Source organism: Mus musculus, chromosome 6, assembly GCF_000001635.26.
Source record: "Mus musculus strain C57BL/6J chromosome 6, GRCm38.p6 C57BL/6J".
Taxonomy (NCBI): Eukaryota; Metazoa; Chordata; class Mammalia; order Rodentia; family Muridae; genus Mus; species Mus musculus.
This window is the reverse complement of record NC_000072.6, coordinates 89728478-89747855: the sequence shown is the minus strand read 5'-3', so window position 1 is coordinate 89747855 and position 19378 is coordinate 89728478. Positions and strand designations below refer to the sequence as shown.

The 19378-nt window shown below is 41.6% G+C and overlaps 1 protein-coding gene across 1 annotated transcript; it reads right to left on the bottom strand.

Moving 5' to 3' along the window:
- Window positions 1–441: 441 nt before the first annotated feature.
- Window positions 442–6968, bottom strand: Vmn1r41 (vomeronasal 1 receptor 41). Its single transcript, NM_053230.2, has 2 exons — window positions 6908–6968; window positions 442–1405 (listed from the first exon to the last, which is right to left on the bottom strand). Exon 2 carries the CDS (start codon window positions 1375–1377, stop codon window positions 442–444), a length of 936 nt encoding a protein of 311 aa, NP_444460.2. The 5' UTR covers window positions 1378–1405; window positions 6908–6968.
- Window positions 6969–19378: the final 12410 nt, after the last annotated feature.

Genomic DNA, 19378 nt, shown 5'->3' with positions numbered 1-19378 from the left:
CTCTCTCTCTCTCTCTCTCTCTCTCTCTCTCTCTCTCTCTCTCTCTCTCTCTCTCTGTCTCTCTCTCTCTCTCTCTCTCTCTCACACACACACACACACACACACAGTTAAAACGTAAAATCAAATCTTTCTAAGAATCTTAAAAGCAATGTGAGAACCCAGGTCAAATAAGAGTAGTCTCACAGATCTCTTATGAAAACACAGAGAAAGATAGAAAACTCTTGTGATACCTGAGAGGGTATGGGCTTTAATTTTCTTTTATATATTTTTCATCATATATATTTTTATATATATATTTTTTTTTACAAAGGTAAACAGATTTGACAGAAAAAATATTTCATATATCAATTTAAGCCACAGAATGTTCCCACATGCCATGACCCGTAGCTCTGATGGCAACATACTGGAAAATATTCAGGGTCCATACACATCAATGAATAATCAAATATTTACTATTCTGCCAAACATTGACCCCCAAAACTTAATCATACGCTTTTCAGTGCAAATCAACACAAAAGGGCTCACTGTGGCATAGCTATGGGACACAATAATTTGGACACAGTACAACATTGAGCCATCCTTGAACTTCATCCTTGAGTGGAAGACAGCATTTTCCAAAACATAGAGAACCACAAAGAAGCTCATGAGCAGCATGATGGTCCTGGTGGCCCTTTGTTCTGGGGATGATTTTGAAGAAACGTTGGTGCTGTGAAGATCCCAGGCCTGCTTCTTGTGCCTCCATAGGAGAGCCACCATGTACCCACTGCACAGGGCAAAGAGACTAATGAGAAAGGCTTCCCTGATGGCTATCGCTGTGGAAAACATGCTTGTCCTGGAGTAACTCATGGATAGAAGTGAGCAGGACTGAGTAACATACATAAAATCCTCTGAGGTCAAGTTGGGGGTAGCAATAATTGATAAGAAGAGGTGACTGCTAAAAGACATATAGAGAGCACAGAAAAAAAGAAAGGCACCTGAGATGTGATGGGGAGATTTATGTTTAAACTTTGTTAAACAGGAGCTTCTAGGACTAAGTGTGATGGTCCAAAGGACATTCAGCAGACAGGTAGCACAAAGGGTGAGGCCCCTTAAAAGCCTGTGCAGATAGATAAGGGATTGGCAAGTGATAGAATCCCATATCCCCTGAGACATAAACATGTCTGCAACTATGAGTCCCATAGTTATAAGCAGCATTAGTTGTGTTAGAGATAAGAAAGCAATATAGAGGTTAATGGGCTTAGGCCTGTTCTCACCAAGGAGTATGCAGATGTGGACTATAAAAAGCATACTGTTAGCTGAGATCCCAACACTCACTTCAGAGAACAAGAAAGTTTTCATGTTTGTATCAGTGTAGAGTAGGTTGGCTTTATTCATCATATGTGGATAGGAAGTAAATATCCAAAATCTGAGGAGAAAAGAGAAAACCCTTCATTACAAAATATAGCTTTGTTCACAAATGCCAACCAACACTGAGATGGCAAAAAGATTTCAATTCATCCTGATTCCACATCACCAAACTCAGCTCCAGCTCACACCACCTCAAACCCATGCCTACTGTCCCCACTGTCCTAATGCTTTCTAATCAAGGCTGAGTTGTGTGTAACATTGTGAGGATATCTCTGAATACAAATTTTTTTTGTACAATAAACATTTCCATGAGTTCTAAGAAACATTTCAGCACATGGTCCCTGGATGTGGTTTGTCCTGGGCCAAGAGCTACATCTAACTTGATGGTCAGACACACAATAGCTTTATACATTTGGTGAATAAGAACGGAGAAGATTGAACAAAACTTAAAATGTGCCCTCCTGGAGGACTGTGTGCCCATGGGTTCTAGTGCACAGGGTTATTTAATTTCAGTGTCTGTTTTATTCTGCTCCTTTACCACCAAGTCAAATCTCTCTCTCTCTCTCTCTCTCTCTCTCTCTCTCTCTCTCTCTCTCTCTCCACCCCCTGCTGTGTGTGTGTGTGTTTCCCTACCCTATAGCCCCTTTTTCCTCTCCTCATTTCGATTTCTCCCTTTCTCTATTTTTCAAGACAATGTTTCTCTGTGTAGCCCTGGCTAACCTAGAACTCACTCTGTAGGCCAAGCCGGGCTCTAACTCAGAGATCTGCCAGCTTCTACCTTCAAGGTGGTTGAAAAAAAGACATGTACCAACACAGCCCAATCAGGCCAAAAATTCAGAAGGAACTGTCTTCTTCTGGGGAAACCACATCAATTCAGTGTCCAAAACCAAATGTCTGCTTAGAAAACACACATACAAGTACCATTACACAGACTGAGCATATTGAAGTTATGCATTTAAGGATATGTATTATGTACTAAAAAAGAGGCCATGAAAGCAAAGGACAGCATTGATGTTTATTTGGAAAGGTTTTGGAAAAGATAGGGGAATTGATAACTCATATAATTGTACTATAATATTGAAAAATCAAAGAATTATGAAATGAAGCAATAGGAAAAATGTTAGAATTCATAAACACTGGGTAACAATTATTAATTTAAGGTGAGGTGAATAGTTGGTGAAAACATTTAATAATTTTTGTATCAACACAAAAATTTCTTCAAAAACCAGTGGTCATCATCCCGAGAGTCTTGACTAAGCTCTATTAAACTCTATTCCTATGACTTGTGAAGTATCTTATAATACCAGAGCTCCTCCTTGAACTCAGTCTCAAGGAAGAGGACTCGGGTTGGGGGAGAAAGAAGAAGCAGGGAAGAAAAAGAAGAGGGGCCTGGAAGTTCAGATCCAGCAGTGAGGTAGCAAAGTAACAGTTTCTGCCCTCCGGCCAACATGCTTGAGATTGGGTCATTATAACCATAAGAAAATATACAGTCATCAAGGTTCCATCTGATTTCAAGATGTAAGGACAGCAGTTCACAGTGGCACTCGACCTGAATGTCAGTTTGTGATTAATATGCATTCAGAATGGCACACATGTTCTTTATATACACATTTCATGGAAGATAATGTGCACATTGGTGAAGTTTTAAAGGTTTTTTTTTAAAAACATGAAATATATGCATTATTTAGCAATTGTTAAGAAATAATCTTAGTACACATTTCTCTCCTACTACTTTTATGAAATGCAATATTTTATATTATGCTGAATACAAACACAAAGAGACAGATAGACAGAGGGAGGACAGATTGACAGAAAGACAGGAAATGAGGAAAAACAGGCATAGTAAGAGAAAGGAAGGAGAGGGAGAGGGAAAGAGAGAATGAAGGAGAGGGAGGGGGAGAGGGACAGGGAGAAGGAACTGGACTGGGGGAAAAGAGAGAGAGAGAGATCCTTACAAAGGCATCACATTATCAAAATCCCCAGGAAGTGAGGGTTGCCATTCTCTGTATAGTGGGATGCATGTTGTGCTACTTTTAGGGTCATTTCAGAACCTACAGCTCTGCAAAACATAAATCTCTTAGGAAAGCCAGGGGTTTTCCAGAGGCAGGAATCTTCACCTGTATTCATGGCATCACAGATTCGGGAGATTGTTGCTCTGAAGTCAGAGGATCCTTATTAGGATGGAGGTGAAACTTAACAGTCGCCTTCTCTCTGCAGAAACAGCTGGAAAGAATGGCATGATGTCCAGTAACCCTGAGTACCAGTTTACCAGGAGAGACACAAACAACAGCCTTGAACACCTGCCAGCACCAGGCTTTGCACACACAACTTGTGCCTATGTGAAGGTATGTAGAACAGGTTGGGCTAATGCATCATTCATACCCAAAGCACTGTAGTGACTATCAGCACTTCATAGAAACAAGCTAAAAGGCAGTATATTCCCTGTCTTTCCAGATGTTAGTCCTCACATGGAAGTCCTCACATGGATAGCAACCTAACACAACACAGGAGATAGGAGAACATGACAGCCACTCCCTGCCATCAGGAAAATGATGTATGGGACGCCTTTTGCACAACAGTTAAGACTACAACTGCTGCCTGTGTACTTGGGATACAATTTTCCCATGCCTAAAATTAGGTAAAATTACCTTCTATATCCTGGGATATCATGTTTCCTCAAAGACTTGTGATGTTTTGTACATAAGGAAAGTGCATGGATTTGTGAAATAGGTTGTGGAAGAGGAAGGAAAGGCGTAGAATGCAGAACAGGAGAACAAAAAACACCTGGAGCAAGAAATTTCCAGAATCCTGAGTATTCACTTCTAGAGCAACTGTAAAGGCTTCAAATGATCAGAACAGAGATAGAGCCCCCTGTTCTGCATCAAGCCAGGAACCCATGACTGTACACACTGTGTCATCCTTTAGTTACTCAAACCATGGACAGCCTGAGGTCTAGGACATCATCAATAGACATCAAACAATGGACCAGTATTCAGCACAAGAATGACCTGAACTAGTCAACTGGGAAGAAGTAGAGAGCAGAATGGAAGGGGGTAACCTTCTGGAAAAGCCACTGCATGCCTGGTTCTGATGGCCCTGTGGGTAGGTGCACTGCATCCAAGGGGGAGAAAAACCGAGTGTATGTGTTCTCCTCTATAACATGGAAGCAACCTACCTACACCCTGATGCTAAGAGGCTGTGTAAAGAGCTGGATTGAAGGCAGGTCTGAGCAATACCTGTTTATACTAATGTTTATGAAAGTGTGTGCTTGACTTCGTCATTGTCACACATCTCACACTTACCATGCTACCATCCCTCTCACCCCTGCTGGGCCACTCTGAACAATGAACCTAGGCTTTTGAAGGTGGAACTGGCTCTGATTCATGAAAATAGGTTCTGTTTAAAATGGAGTTACCTCAGGCAGCATTCTTTATCTAACAGTTCTACTTGGACTACTGCTTGGAAGAAAGTGGGGGAGAAGTCACCTGTGACTCATACAAGGAAAATCATTAGTAGGCAGATGTCAGCACTGTGTCCAGAGAGGAAATAAAGAAAAGGGATTGTGTGGATGTGATAAGGAAACCATGAGAAATACTGGGGCTAAGAAGGGGCTGAAACCCTTTATTGTCCTCCAGACTTACCATTACAGCTAGGTTGTTGAAGTATTAAAAATACATTTTCAGAAATGTCAGGAAAGACAGTGTGCTCATATGGCAAACAGAAAGGAAATCCCAGAGAAACCTTGTCACACACCTGACAGGAGTTTTGTCATAGATGCCTTTTAGAACTACAGAGTCCCAACCTTTCTGCATCTTAGCACAGGGCCCCTAATGAAGGAGATAGAGAAAGTACCCAAGGAGCTAAAGGGGTTTGCAACCCTGTAGGAGGAACAACAATATGAACTAACCAGTACCCCCCCCCCAGAGCTGTGTCTCTAGTTGCGTATATAGCAGAGGATGGCCCAGTCAGCCATCAATGGGAAGAGAGGCCCTTGGTCTTGTGAAGATCATATGCCCCAGTACAGGGGAACGCCAGGGGCAGGAAGTGGGAGTGGGTGGGTTGGGGAGCAGGGCAGGGGGAGGCTATAAGGGGCCTTGGGGATAGCATTTGAAATGTAAATGAAGAAAATATCTTAAAAAAATGACTTTAAAATATTCCTGTTCTTAGAACAGGATTCTTAGAATAGGATTTTCTTGGGGGAATCCATGACCAAGTTCACCATAGACTTGATATTTCATACCTGGCAACCAAATTCCTTAGCTGAGACAACCCATGGATCAGATCCCAGGCTAAGGACAGCCTCTGAGTTCTGGTAGCTCTAGATGAACTGGGAGTGAGATGCAGCACACTATCAGGCTGTCTACTGTGCAGCTTTGAACCTGCAGCTTCATTTCCTTATAAAGCTTTTGCCTTAGTTAGGGTTTTATTGCTGTGAGCAGACACATGACCAAGACAATTCTTATGAGGACAACATTTAATTGGGGATGGCTTAAAGGTTTAGAGCTCCAGTCCACTATCATGAAGATGTGAGCATGGCAGCACCCAGGCAGGAATAGTTCAGAAAGAGCTACATCTTGGTCCAAAGGCAAACAGGAAAAGACTGTCTTCCAGGAAACTAGTAGAAGGGTCCCAATGCCCACACCCACAGTGAACTACTTCCTCAAAAAGGCCACATCTACTCCAGGAAGGTCAAACATTCTAACAGTGCCACTCTTTGGACCAAGAGTAATCAAACCATTATATTATACTCCCTGGCTACCATAGGCTAATTCACACACATGAATCTACAGGAGCCATGCCTAGCCATAGCATAATAAAAAATACATTTTGTCCAATTTCCAAAAGTCCCCATAGTCTATAATAATCTCAACAATGGAAAAAGCCCAAAGTTCAGAGTATATTCTGAGATTCATCCAATCACTTAACTATAATCACCAAAGCAAAATAGGAAACCAGCTGGGAAAAATCCAAACTGCATCTCCACATCTGATATCAAAGTGGTTTTCAGATCTCCAACTCCTTTTTCATTTTTGTTGACTACTACAAATGCCTCCTAGTAGTGTGACTACCTGGGCCAAGCATATTCAAACCACCATGGTATCAAACCTATAAATTATTCAAACCAAAGAAGTCAAGTCCAAAACATTTCTAAACAGACACAGAGCATGAGACATTACATTAAGCTGTGGGTTTAAGATTTCCTTGGAAACATGAAAAGATCTGTATGAAAGAATAAGTCAAGAAATTCACTGTGTGGTTTAAGTGCTGAGACAGAGAGTTATTTACTTTTTTAAAAATGAATGCAAACCAAAAAATCTATGGATATTCCAGAAGTGTGCAAAAATGATGGATTTAAGGAGTTACAAAAAATGAATATCCTAAGAAGAAAACACGTTCATTACCTATGCAGAATAGAGTCCTCTGTGCTGAGGCGATGTCAGAGCTCAGCTTTTCCATTGCAGATGCTGAAAACCTTGCTGTAGCCTGAGGATTCTTCCACCATCAGCCTGCCTGGGCCCATACCACCTTGTGATTCCACACTTGGGTGCAAGACACTTACCCAGATAGACATGACAAGACGACTCTGTGCCAGAGGAGATCCTGAACAGGATTAAGGGAGTCTTTAATGCATGTGAGCAATTTGTAATTTTAGTGTCTGTAGAACATGAAAAGTTCTCATTGTGGAGCATGGAGACCTGGCAACCCACTGGAGCATCTTCCCTGGCTATGATCTTATTCTGTGTGATCTGGATAACAACTATCTGGGGAGGGCTAGGCACAAACTTTATCTGAATTATCTTGCAATACCTGTGGGAAGGATCAGAAAGTTTGCACCAATTAGACAACTCAGGTATAATCAATCCCAAAACATGTCATACTTTGTGATGTGTCTGCTCTGGGGTGAGAGACTCTTCTGCCTCCCATGACTTCCCATTGGCTCTGAGGCTCTTGTCCTTCAATGTTAACAGGCAACCTTTTGCAGGGTCAACCCTCAGATGAAGTATCTAAATTCCATGTAATATTGGTTCTATGTGTCTTAATTTCTATATGCTCAGCTTCAGGATTGCAGCTGTGAGTGACATTTACAATTAAATTTAAAAAGAAATGATAGGAAAGTGTAGAGGGAGAGAGGCAGAGCTAGAGGTCTTTGGTGAGGCAGTCATGGGCACCTGAAACCAGCACAGGCCATGTTTAACCTAAAATGCTACTACCACCTTCTGTTCACTCTCTGCTTTCTGTTTGGGTTCAAGATGTGACTTCTCAGTTTCTTATTCCAGCAGCCATGCCTGATGCTTTCCCACCATGACAGCGCTGTTCTCCAAATGAACTGGAACATTTCTCAGAGGTTAAGAGAGATCTGACTCATGGATGATTCTGTAGGAAACCACCCAAGTTTTGAACAAATTGTGTAATTTGACATTGGCACAGCTCTGTCAATGATCAGTGGCTCAGACCCATGGTAAGGGCAAAACCTTCCCTAGGTAAAGCTCAGTGGATGGCAAGGCCTTCCTGTGGTCCAAATAGGAATGTTCTCAGTGTGTGCAGAGAATGACCACCATAGCTTACACTTTCCCAGATGTTTACAGCCTGAAGTGTGCCCCCTACGGAGACATTTACTCCTGAGATGAGCTAAAGCTATCTCCCTGCTCAACTGTATGCAATAACCTGCTTCCTTGTTTAACCGTGTACAATGACATCACTTTCTTTTTGAACTGAATATAATATACACATTGAAGGGTGCTGAGGCTTCTGCATCCTAGATCGAAGGCCAATCCCAGCTTTTCTGTGTTTGTATGCCTGTTCTTTCTTCATTTCCAAACTACCCCTAGTCTTCTGTGATTCAGTCTGTGGAAGGAAGTGGCTCAAGATAAAGCACAGGAGTAGCCTGTGCCACAAAATCCAGAGCAGAGCCTGTGCCACAGTGTTCCATACTAAGATTTATCCCAGAGAGAACTTGTCTCGCAGAAATACAGAAACATGGGCTTACAGAAGGGAAAAGCCACATTCAGAGACAGCAAGACCAGCTAACACCAGAGATAACCAGATGGCAAGAGGCAAAGACGGGAACATAAGCAACATAAAGCAAGGCAACTTGGCATCATCAGAACCCAGTTTTTCCACACAGTGAGCCCTGAATACACCAAGACACTGGAAAAGCAAAACTCTGATTTAGATTCACATCTCATGATGATGATAGAAGACTTTTAGAAGTACATAAACAACTCCCTTAAGGGACTACAGGAGATATTGTTCTCTCTGGTGGCTATCTAAGGCAGGACCAGTCAGGAGCACACAGGACACAGAAACAGGAGAGCAACTGGGACAGGGTCCTACACACCTCCATCTGCACCCAGGACCTGGGGTGGTTCTGCACCCTCTGTGCACTGGTCGTGCCAGGAGAGAGCTAGTCTCCCAAGAGTGCTTACAGACTTGCACAAGGAACAATCTCCAGCCGAAGAGAGCAAGAACATCTAACACTAGAGATTACCAGATGGAAAAAGGCAAACACAAGAAATATACCAACAGAAACCAAGATGATTTGGCACCATCAAAACCCAGTACTCCCACCACAGCAAGTCCTGGATAAGCCAAAACACCAGAAAAGCAAGATTCTGTTTTAAAATCGTATTTCCTGATGCTAATAGAGGATTTTAAGAAGGGCATGAATAACTCTTTTAAAGAAACACTGGAGAACACAGCTAAACAGGTAAAAGCCCTTAAAGAGGAAACACAAAAAATCCTTAAAGAATTACAGGAGGACACAGAAAACAGGTGACAAAATTGAAAAAAAAAAAAAAATCGAGGATCTAAAAGTCAAAGTAGAAACAATAAAGAAATCACAAAGGGAAAACAACTCTGGAGATAGAAAACTAGGAAAGAAGTGAATAGCCATAGATACAAGCATCACCAACAGAATACAAGAGTTAGAAGAGAGACTCTCAGGTGCAGAAGATTCCATAGAAAACATGGACACAACAATTAAAGAAAATGTGAAATGCAAAACGATCCTAATCAAAAACATCCAGGAAAATTAAGTACACAATGAGAAGACCAAACCTAAGGATAATCATTATAGGTGACAAGGAAGATTCCAACTTAAGGGACAGTAATATCTATAACAAAATTACAGAAGAAAACTTCCCTAAACTAAAGAAAGACATGCCAATGAACATAAAAGAAGCCTACAGAACTCCAAATAGTTTGGACCAAAAAAGAAATCCCTACCTTCACATAATAATCAAAACACCACATGCAAAAAAAAAAGGAAGAATATGAAAAGCAATAAGGGAAAAAGGTCAAGTAACATATAAACACAGACCTATCAGAATTACACCAGACATCACACCAGAGACTATGAGAGCCAGAAGGTTATACAAACACTAAGAGACCACAAATACCAGCACAGGCTACTACTATATCAAGCAAAACTCTCAATTATCATAGATGGAGAAACCAAAATATTCCATGACAAAACCAAATTTACACAATATCTTTCCATGAATCCAGCCCTTCAAAGGATATTTAAGGGAAAACTCCAACACAAGGTTGGAAACCACGCCCTAGAAAAAACAAGAGGGTAATCCCTCAACAAACCTAAAAGAAGACAGCCACAAGAACAGAATGCCAACTTTAACAACAAAAATAACAGGAAGCAACAATTACTTTTCCTTAATATCTCTTAATATCAATGGACTCAACTCCCCAATAAAAAGACATAGACTAACAAACTGGCTACACAAACAAGACCCAACATTTTGCTGCTTACAGGAAACTCATCTCAGAGAAAAAGATAGACACTACCTCAAATGAAAGGCTGGAAAACAATTTTCCAAACAAATGGTATGAAGAAACAAGCTGGAGTAGCCATTCTAATATCTAACAAAACCAACTTCCAACCCAAAATAATCAATAAAAAAAAGGAGGGGCACTTCATATTCATCAAAGGTAAAATCATCCAAGAGGAACTCTCAATTCTGAATATCTATGCTCCAAATACAAGGGCAGCCACATTCATTAAAGTAACTTTAGTAAAGCTCAAAGCACACATTGCACCTCACACAATAATAGTAGGAGACTTCAACACACCACTTTCACCAATGGACAGATCATGGAAAGAGAAACTAAACAGGGACACAGTGAAACTAACAAAAGTGATGAAGCAAATGAACTTAACAGATATCTACAGAACATTTTATCCTAAAACAAAAGGATATACCTTCTTCTCAACACCACATGGTACCTTCTCCAAAATTGACCACATAATTGGTCACAAAACAAGCCTCAACATATACAAAAATATTGAAATTATCCCATGCATCTTATCAGATCACCATGGACTAAAGCTGATCTTCAATAACAAAATAAATAATAGAAAGCCAACATTCACATGGAAACTGAACAACATACTTCTCAATGATACCTTGGTCAAGGAAGGAACAAAGAAAGAAATTAAGGACTTTTTGGAGTTTAATGAAAATGAAGCCACAACATACCCAAACTTATGGGACACAATGAAAGCATTCCTAAGAAGAAAACTCATAGCTTTGAGTGCCTCCAAAAAGAAACTAGAGAGAGCACACATTAGCAGCTTGACAACACACCTAAAAACTCTAGAAGAAAAGGAAGCAAATTCACCCAAGAGGATTAGAAGGCAGGAAATAATCAAACTCAGGGGTGAAATCAACCAAGTGGAAACAAGAACTATTCAAAGAATCAACCAATCAAGGAGCTGGTTCTTTGAGTAATCAACAAGATAGATAAACCCTTAGCCAGACTCACTAGAGGGCACAGGTAAAGCATCCTAATTAACAAAATCAGAAATGAAAAGGGAAACATAACAACAGATCCTGAAGAAATCCAAAACACCATCAGATTTTTCTACAAAAGGCTATACTCAACAAAACTGGAAAACCTGGATGAAATGAACAAGTTTCTAGACAGATACCAGGTACCAAAGATAAATGAAGATCAGGTTAATGATCTAAACAGTCCTATATCCCCTAAAGAAATAGAAGCAGTCATTAATAGTTTCCCAACCAAAAAAGCCCAGGACAGATGGGTTTAGTGCAGAGTTCTATCAGACCTTCAAAGAAGACATAATTCCAGTTCTTCACAAACTATTCCACAAAATAGAAACAGAAGGTACTCTAAAAACGCATTCAATGAAGCCACAATTACTCTGATACCTAAACCACAAAAAGACCCAACAAAGATATAGAACTTCCAACCAATATCCCTTATGAATATCGATGCAAAAATCCTCAATAAAGTTCTTGCTAACCGAATCCAAGAACACATCAAAACAATCACCCATCCTGACCAAGTAGGTTTCATCCCAGGGAAGCAGGGATGGTTCAATATATGGAAATCCATCAACGTAATCCAGTATATAAACAAAGTCAAAGAAAAAAACCACATGATCATCTCGTTAGATGCTGAGAAAGCATTTGACAAAATTCAACACCCATTCATGATAAAAGTCTTGGAAAGATCAGGAATTCAAGGCCCATACCTAAACATGATAAAAGCAATCTACACCAATCCCACTGGAAGCAATCCCACTAAAATCAGGGACTAGACAAGGCTGTCCACTCTCGCCCTACCTATTCAACATTGTACTTGAAGTCCTAGCCAGAGCAATTAGACAACAAAAGGAGATCAAGGGGATACAAATTGGAAAGGAAGAAGTCAAAATATCACTTTTTGCAGATGATATGATAATATATATAAGTGACCCTATAAATTCCACCAGAGAACTCCTAAGCCTGATAAACAGCTTTAATGAAGTACCTGGATATAAAATTAACTCAAACAAGTCAATGGCCTTTCCCTACACAAAGGAAAACAGGCTGAGAAAGAAATTAGGGAAACAACACCCTTCTCAATACTCATAAATAATATAAAATACCTTGGCGTGACTCTAACTAAGGAAGTGAAAGATCTGTATGATAAGAACTTCAAGTATCTGAAGAAAGAAATTAATAAAGATGTCAGAAGATGGAAAGATCTCCCATGCTCATGGATTGGCAGGATCAACATTGTAAAAATGGCTATCTTGCCAAAAGCAAACTACAGATTCAATGCAATCCCCATCAAAATTCCAACTCAATTCTCCAACGAATTAGAAAGGGCAATCAGCAGATTCATCTGGAATAACAAAAAACCTAGGATAGCAAAAGGTCTTCTCAAGGATAAAAGAACCTCTGGTGGAATCACCATGCCGGACCTAAAGCTTTACTACAGAGCAATTGTGATAAAAACTTCATGGTATTGGTACAGTTACAGACAAGTAGACCAATGGAACAGAATTGAAGACCCAGAGATGAACCTACACACCTATGGTCACTGGATCTTTGACAAGGGAGCTAAAACCATCCAGTGGAAAAAAAGACAGCATTTTCAACAAATGGTGCTGGCACAACTGGCAGTTATCATGTAGAAAAATGCGAATTGATCCATTTCCATCTCCTTGTACTAAGGTCAAATCTAAGTGGATTAAGGAACTCCACATAAAACCAGAGATGCTGAAACTTATAGAGAAGAAAGTAGGGAAAAGCCTCGAAGATATGGGTACAGGGGAAAAATTCCTGAATAGAACAGCAATGGCTTGTGCTGTAAGAACGAGAATCAATAAATGTGACTTCATAAAATTGCAAAGCTTCTGCAAAGCAAAAGACACCGTCAATAAGATAAAAAGGCCACCAACAGATTGGGAAAGGATCTTTACCTATCCCAAATCAGATAGGGAACTAATATCCAATATATATAAAGAACTCAAGAAGGTGGATTCCAGAAAATCAAATAACCCCATTAAAAATTGGGGCTCAGAGCTGAACAAAGAATTCTCACCTGAGGAATACCGAATGGCTGAGAAACACCTGAAAAAATGTTCAACATCCTTAATCATCAGGGAAATGCAAATCAAAACAACACTGAGATTCCACTTCACTCCAGTCAGAATGGTTAAGATCAAAAATTCAGCCACTATGTTCATAGCAGCCTTATTTATAATAGCCAGAAGCTGGAAAAAACCCAGATGCCCCTCAACAGAGGAATGGATACAGAAAATGTGGTACATTTACACAATGGAGTACGACTGAGCTATTAAAAAGAATGAATCTATGAAATTACTAGCCAAATGGATGGACCTGGAGGGCATCATCCTGAGTGAGGTAACACATTCACAAAGGAACTCAGACAATATGTACTCACTGATAAGTGGATATTAGCCCAGAAACTTAGGATACCCAAGATATGACATACAATTTCCTAAACACATGAAACTCAAGAAAAATGAAGACTGAAGTGTGGACACTATGCCCCTCCTTAGATTTGGGAACAAAACACCCTTGGAAGGAGTTACAGAGACAAAGTTTGGAGCTGAGATGAAGTGATGGTCCATGTAGAGACTGCCATATCCAGGGATCCACCCCATAATCAGCACCCAAACGCTGACACCATTGCATACACTAGAAAGATTTTATCGAAAGGACCCAGATGTAGCTGTCTCTTGTGAGACTATGCCGGGGCCTAGCAAACACAGAAGTGGATGCTCACAGTCAGCTAATGGATGGATCACAGGGCTCCCAATGGAGGAGCTAGAGAAAGTACCCAAGGAGCTAAAGGGATCTGCAACCCTGTAGGTGCAACAACATTATGAACTAACCAGTACCCCGGAGCTCTTGACTCTAGCTGCATATATATCAAAAGATGGCCTAGTCGGCCATCACTGGAAAGAGAGGCCCATAGGACACGCAAACTTTATATGCCCCAGTACAGGGGAACGCCAGGGCCAAAATGGGGAGTGAGTGGGTAGGATATGGGGGACTTTTGGTATAGCATTGGAAATGTAAATGAGCTAAATACCTAATAAAAAATGGAAAAGGAAAAAAAATTCAGGTGACAGCAGATGCTGACAAGGATGTGGAGAAAGAGGAAAACTCCTTCATTGTTGGTGGGATTGCAAGCTTGTACAACCACTCTGGATATCTGTCTGGCAGTTCCTCTGAAAATTGGACATAGTACTACCAGAGGATCACAGAATACCTCTCCTGGGCATATACCCAGAAGATGTCCCAACCGGTAAGAAGGACACATGCTCCACTATGTTCATAGCAGCCTTATTTATAATAGCCAGAAGCTGGAAAGAACCCAGATGCCCCTCAACAGAGAAATGGATACAGAAAATGTGGTGCATTTACACAATGGAGTACTACTCAGCTATTTAAAAAAATGAATTTATGAAATTCCTAGGCAAATGGTTGGACCTGGAGGGCATCATCCTGAGTGAGGTTACCCAATCACAAAGGAACTCAGACAATATGTACTCACTGATAAGTGGATATTAGCCCAGAAACTTAGGATAACCAAGATATAAGATACAACTTGCTAAACGCATGAAATTCAAGAAGAACGAACACCAAAGTGTAGACACTTTGCCTCTTCTTAGAAAAGGGAACAATGGAAGGAGTTACACAGACAATATTTGGAGCTGTGACAAAATGATGGACCATCTAATGATTGCCATAAGCAGGGATCCGTCTCATAATCAGCTTCCAAATGCTGACACCATTGCATACACTAGCATGACTTTGCTGAAAGGACCCAGATATAGCTGTCTCTTGTGAGACTATGCCAGGGCCTAGCAAACACAGAAGTGGATGATCACAGTCTGCTATTGGATGGGTCACTCGGCCCCCAATGGAGGAGCTAGAGAAATTACCCAAGGAGCTAAAGGGAACTGCAACCCTATAGATGGAACAACAATATGAACTAACCAGTACCCCGGAGCTCTTGTCTCTAGCTGCATATGTATCAAAAGATGGCCTAGTTGGCCATCACGGCAAAGAGAGGCTCATTGGACTTGCAAACTTTATATGCCCCAGTACAGGGGAACCCCAGGGCCAAAAGGGGGAGTGGGTGGGTAGCAGATTGGGGGGGTGGGTAGGGGGGACTTTTGGGATAGCATTGAAAATGTAAACGAGGAAAATACCTTAAAAAAAACAGGGACACTGAAACTTATAGAGGAGAAAGTAGGGAAAAGACTCGAAGATATGGGTACAGGGGAAAAATTCCTGAATAGAACAGCAATGGCTTGTGCAGTAAGATCGAGAATCGAAAAATGGGACCTCATAAAATTGCAAAGCTTCTGCAAAGCAAAAGATACCGTCAATAAGACAAAAAGACCACCAACAGATTGGGAAAGGATCTTTACCTATCCCAAATCGGATAGGGGACTAATATCCAATATATATAAAGAACTCAAGAAGGTGGACTCCAGAAAATCAAATAACCCCATTAAAAATTGGGGCTCAGAGCTAAACAAAGAATTCTCACCTGAGGAATACCGAATGGCAGAGAAGCACCTGAAAAAATGTTCAACATCCTTAATCATCAGGGAAATGCAAATCAAAACAATCCTGAGATTCCATCTCACACCAGTCAGAATGGCTAAGATCAAAAATTCAGGTGACAGCAGATGCTGGCAAGGATGTGGAGAAAGAGGAACACTCCTCCATTGTTGGTGGGATTGCAAGCTTGTACAACCACTCTGGAAATCAGTCTGGCGGTTCCTCAGAAAATTGGACATAGTACTACCAGAGGATCCCACAATACCTCTCCTGGGCATATATCCAGAAGATGTCCCAACCGGTAAGAAGGACACATGCTCCACTATGTTCATAGCAGCCTTATTTATAATAGCCAGAAGCTGGAAAGAACCCAGATGCCCCTCAACAGAGAAATGGATACAGAAAATGTGGTGCATTTACACAATGGAGTACTACTCAGCTATTTAAAAAAATGAATTTATGAAATTCCTAGGCAAATGGATGGACCTGGAGGGCATCATCCTGAGTGAGGTTACCCAATCACAAAGGAACTCAGACAATATGTACTCACTGATAAGTGGATATTAGCCCAGAAACTTAGGATAACCAAGATATAAGATACAACTTGCTAAACGCATGAAATTCAAGAAGAACGAACACCAAAGTGTAGACACTTTGCCTCTTCTTAGAAAAGGGAACAAAACACCCATGGAAGGAGTTACACAGACAAAATTTGGAGCTGTGACAAAATGATGGACCATCTAATGATTGCCATATGCAGGGATCCGTCCCATAATCAGCTTCCAAATGCTGACACCATTGCATACACTAGCATGACTTTGCTGAAAGGACCCAGATATAGCTGTCTCTTGTGAGACTATGCCAGGGCCTAACAAACACAAAAGTGGATGATCACAGTCTGCTATTGGATGGGTCACTCGGCCCCCAATGGAGGAGCTAGAGAAATTACCCAAGGAGCTAAAGGGAACTGCAACCCTATAGATGGAACAACAATATGAACTAACCAGTACCCCGGAGCTCTTGTCTCTAGCTGCATATGTATCAAAAGATGGCCTAGTTGGCCATCACGGCAAAGAGAGGCTCATTGGACTTGCAAACTTTATATGCCCCAGTACAGGGGAACCCCAGGGCCAAAAGGGGGAGTGGGTGGGTAGCAGATTGGGGGGGTGGGTAGGGGGGACTTTTGGGATAGCATTGAAAATGTAAACGAGGAAAATACCTTAAAAAAAACAGGGACACTGAAACTTATAGAGGAGAAAGTAGGGAAAAGACTCGAAGATATGGGTACAGGGGAAAAATTCCTGAATAGAACAGCAATGGCTTGTGCAGTAAGATCGAGAATCGAAAAATGGGACCTCATAAAATTGCAAAGCTTCTGCAAAGCAAAAGATACCGTCAATAAGACAAAAAGACCACCAACAGATTGGGAAAGGATCTTTACCTATCCCAAATCGGATAGGGGACTAATATCCAATATATATAAAGAACTCAAGAAGGTGGACTCCAGAAAATCAAATAACCCCATTAAAAATTGGGGCTCAGAGCTAAACAAAGAATTCTCACCTGAGGAATACCGAATGGCAGAGAAGCACCTGAAAAAATGTTCAACATCCTTAATCATCAGGGAAATGCAAATCAAAACAATCCTGAGATTCCATCTCACACCAGTCAGAATGGCTAAGATCAAAAATTCAGGTGACAGCAGATGCTGGCAAGGATGTGGAGAAAGAGGAACACTCCTCCATTGTTGGTGGGATTGCAAGCTTGTACAACCACTCTGGAAATCAGTCTGGCGGTTCCTCAGAAAATTGGACATAGTACTACCAGAGGATCCCACAATACCTCTCCTGGGCATATATCCAGAAGATGTCCCAACCGGTAAGAAGGACACATGCTCCACTATGTTCATAGCAGCCTTATTTATAATAGCCAGAAGCTGGAAAGAACCCAGATGCCCCTCAACAGAGGAATGGATACAGAAAATGTGATACATTTACACAATGGAGTACTACTCAGCTATTAAAAAGAATGAATTTATGAAATTCCTAGGCAAATGGATGGACCTGGAGGGCATCATCCTGAGTGGGGTAACCCAATCACAAAGGAACTCACACAATATGTACTCACTGATAAGTGGATATTAGCCCAAAAACTTAGGATACCCAAGATATAAGATACAATTTGCTAAACGCATGAAACTCAAGAAGAATGAAGACCAAAGTGTGGACACTTTGCCCCTTCTTAGAAATGGGAACAAAACACCCATGGAAGGAGTCACAGAGACAAAATTTGGAGCTGTGACGAAAGGATGGACCATCTAGTGATTGCCATATCCAGGGATCCATCCCGTAATCAGCTTCCAAATGCTGACACCATTGCATACACTAGCAAGATTTTGCTGAAAGGACCCAGATATAGCTCTCTCTTGTGAGACTATGCTGGGGCCTAGCAAACACAGAAGTGGATGATCACAGTCTGCTATTGGATGGGTCACTCGGCCCCCAATGGAGGAGCTAGAGAATGTTCCCAAGGAGCTAAAGGGAACTGCAACCTTATAGATGGAACAACAATATGAAGTAACCAGTACCCCGGAGCTCGTGTCTCTAGCTGCATATGTATCAAAAGATGGCCTAGTCGGCCATCACTGCAAAGAGAGGCCCATTGGACTTGCAAACTTTATATGCCCCAGTACAGGGGAACGCCAGGGCCAAAAAGGGGGAGTGGGTGGGTAGGGGATTGTGGGGGTGGGTATGGGGGACTTTTGGAATAGCATTGGAAATGTAAACGAGGAAAATACCTAATTAAAAAAAAGAAGAATCGACTCGAGCCCCGGGCTACCTGCCAGCAGAGTCTTGCCCAACACCCGCAAGGGCCCACACGGGACTCCCCACGGGATCCTAAGACCTCTGGTGAGTGGAACACAGCACCTGCCCCAATCCAATCGCACAGAACCTGAGACTGCGGTACATAGGGAAGCAGGCTACCCGGGCTTGATCTAGGGCACAAACCCCTTCCACTCCACTCGAGCCCCGGGCTACCTGCCAGCAGAGTCTTGCCCAACACCCACAAGGGCCCACACAGGATTCCACACGAGATCCTAAGACCTCTAGTGAGTGGAACACAACTTCTGCCAGGAGTCTGGTTCGAACACCAGATATCTGGGTACCTGCCCTGCAAGAAGAGAGATTGCCTGCAGAGAATACTCTGCCCACTGAAACCAAGGAGAGTGCTACCCTCCAGGTCTGCTTATAGAGGCTAACAGAGTCACCTGAAGAACAAGCTCTTAACAGTGACAACTAAAACAGCTAGCTTCAGAGATTACCAGATGGCGAAAGGCAAACGTAAGAATCCTACTAACAGAAATCAAGACCACTCACCATCATCAGAACGCAGCACTCCCACCCCACCTAGTCCTGGGCACCCCAACACAACCGAAAATCTAGACACAGATTTAAAAACATTTCTTATGATGATGATAGAGGACATCAAGAAGGACTTTCATAAGTCACTTAAAGAATTACAGGAGAGCACTGCTAAAGAGTTACAGGCCCTTAAAGAAAAGCAGGAAAACACAGCCAAACAGGTAGAAATCATTAAAGAAAAACAGGAAAACACATCCAAACAGGCGATGGAAATGAACTAAACCATACTAGAACTAAAAGGGGAAGTAGACACAATAA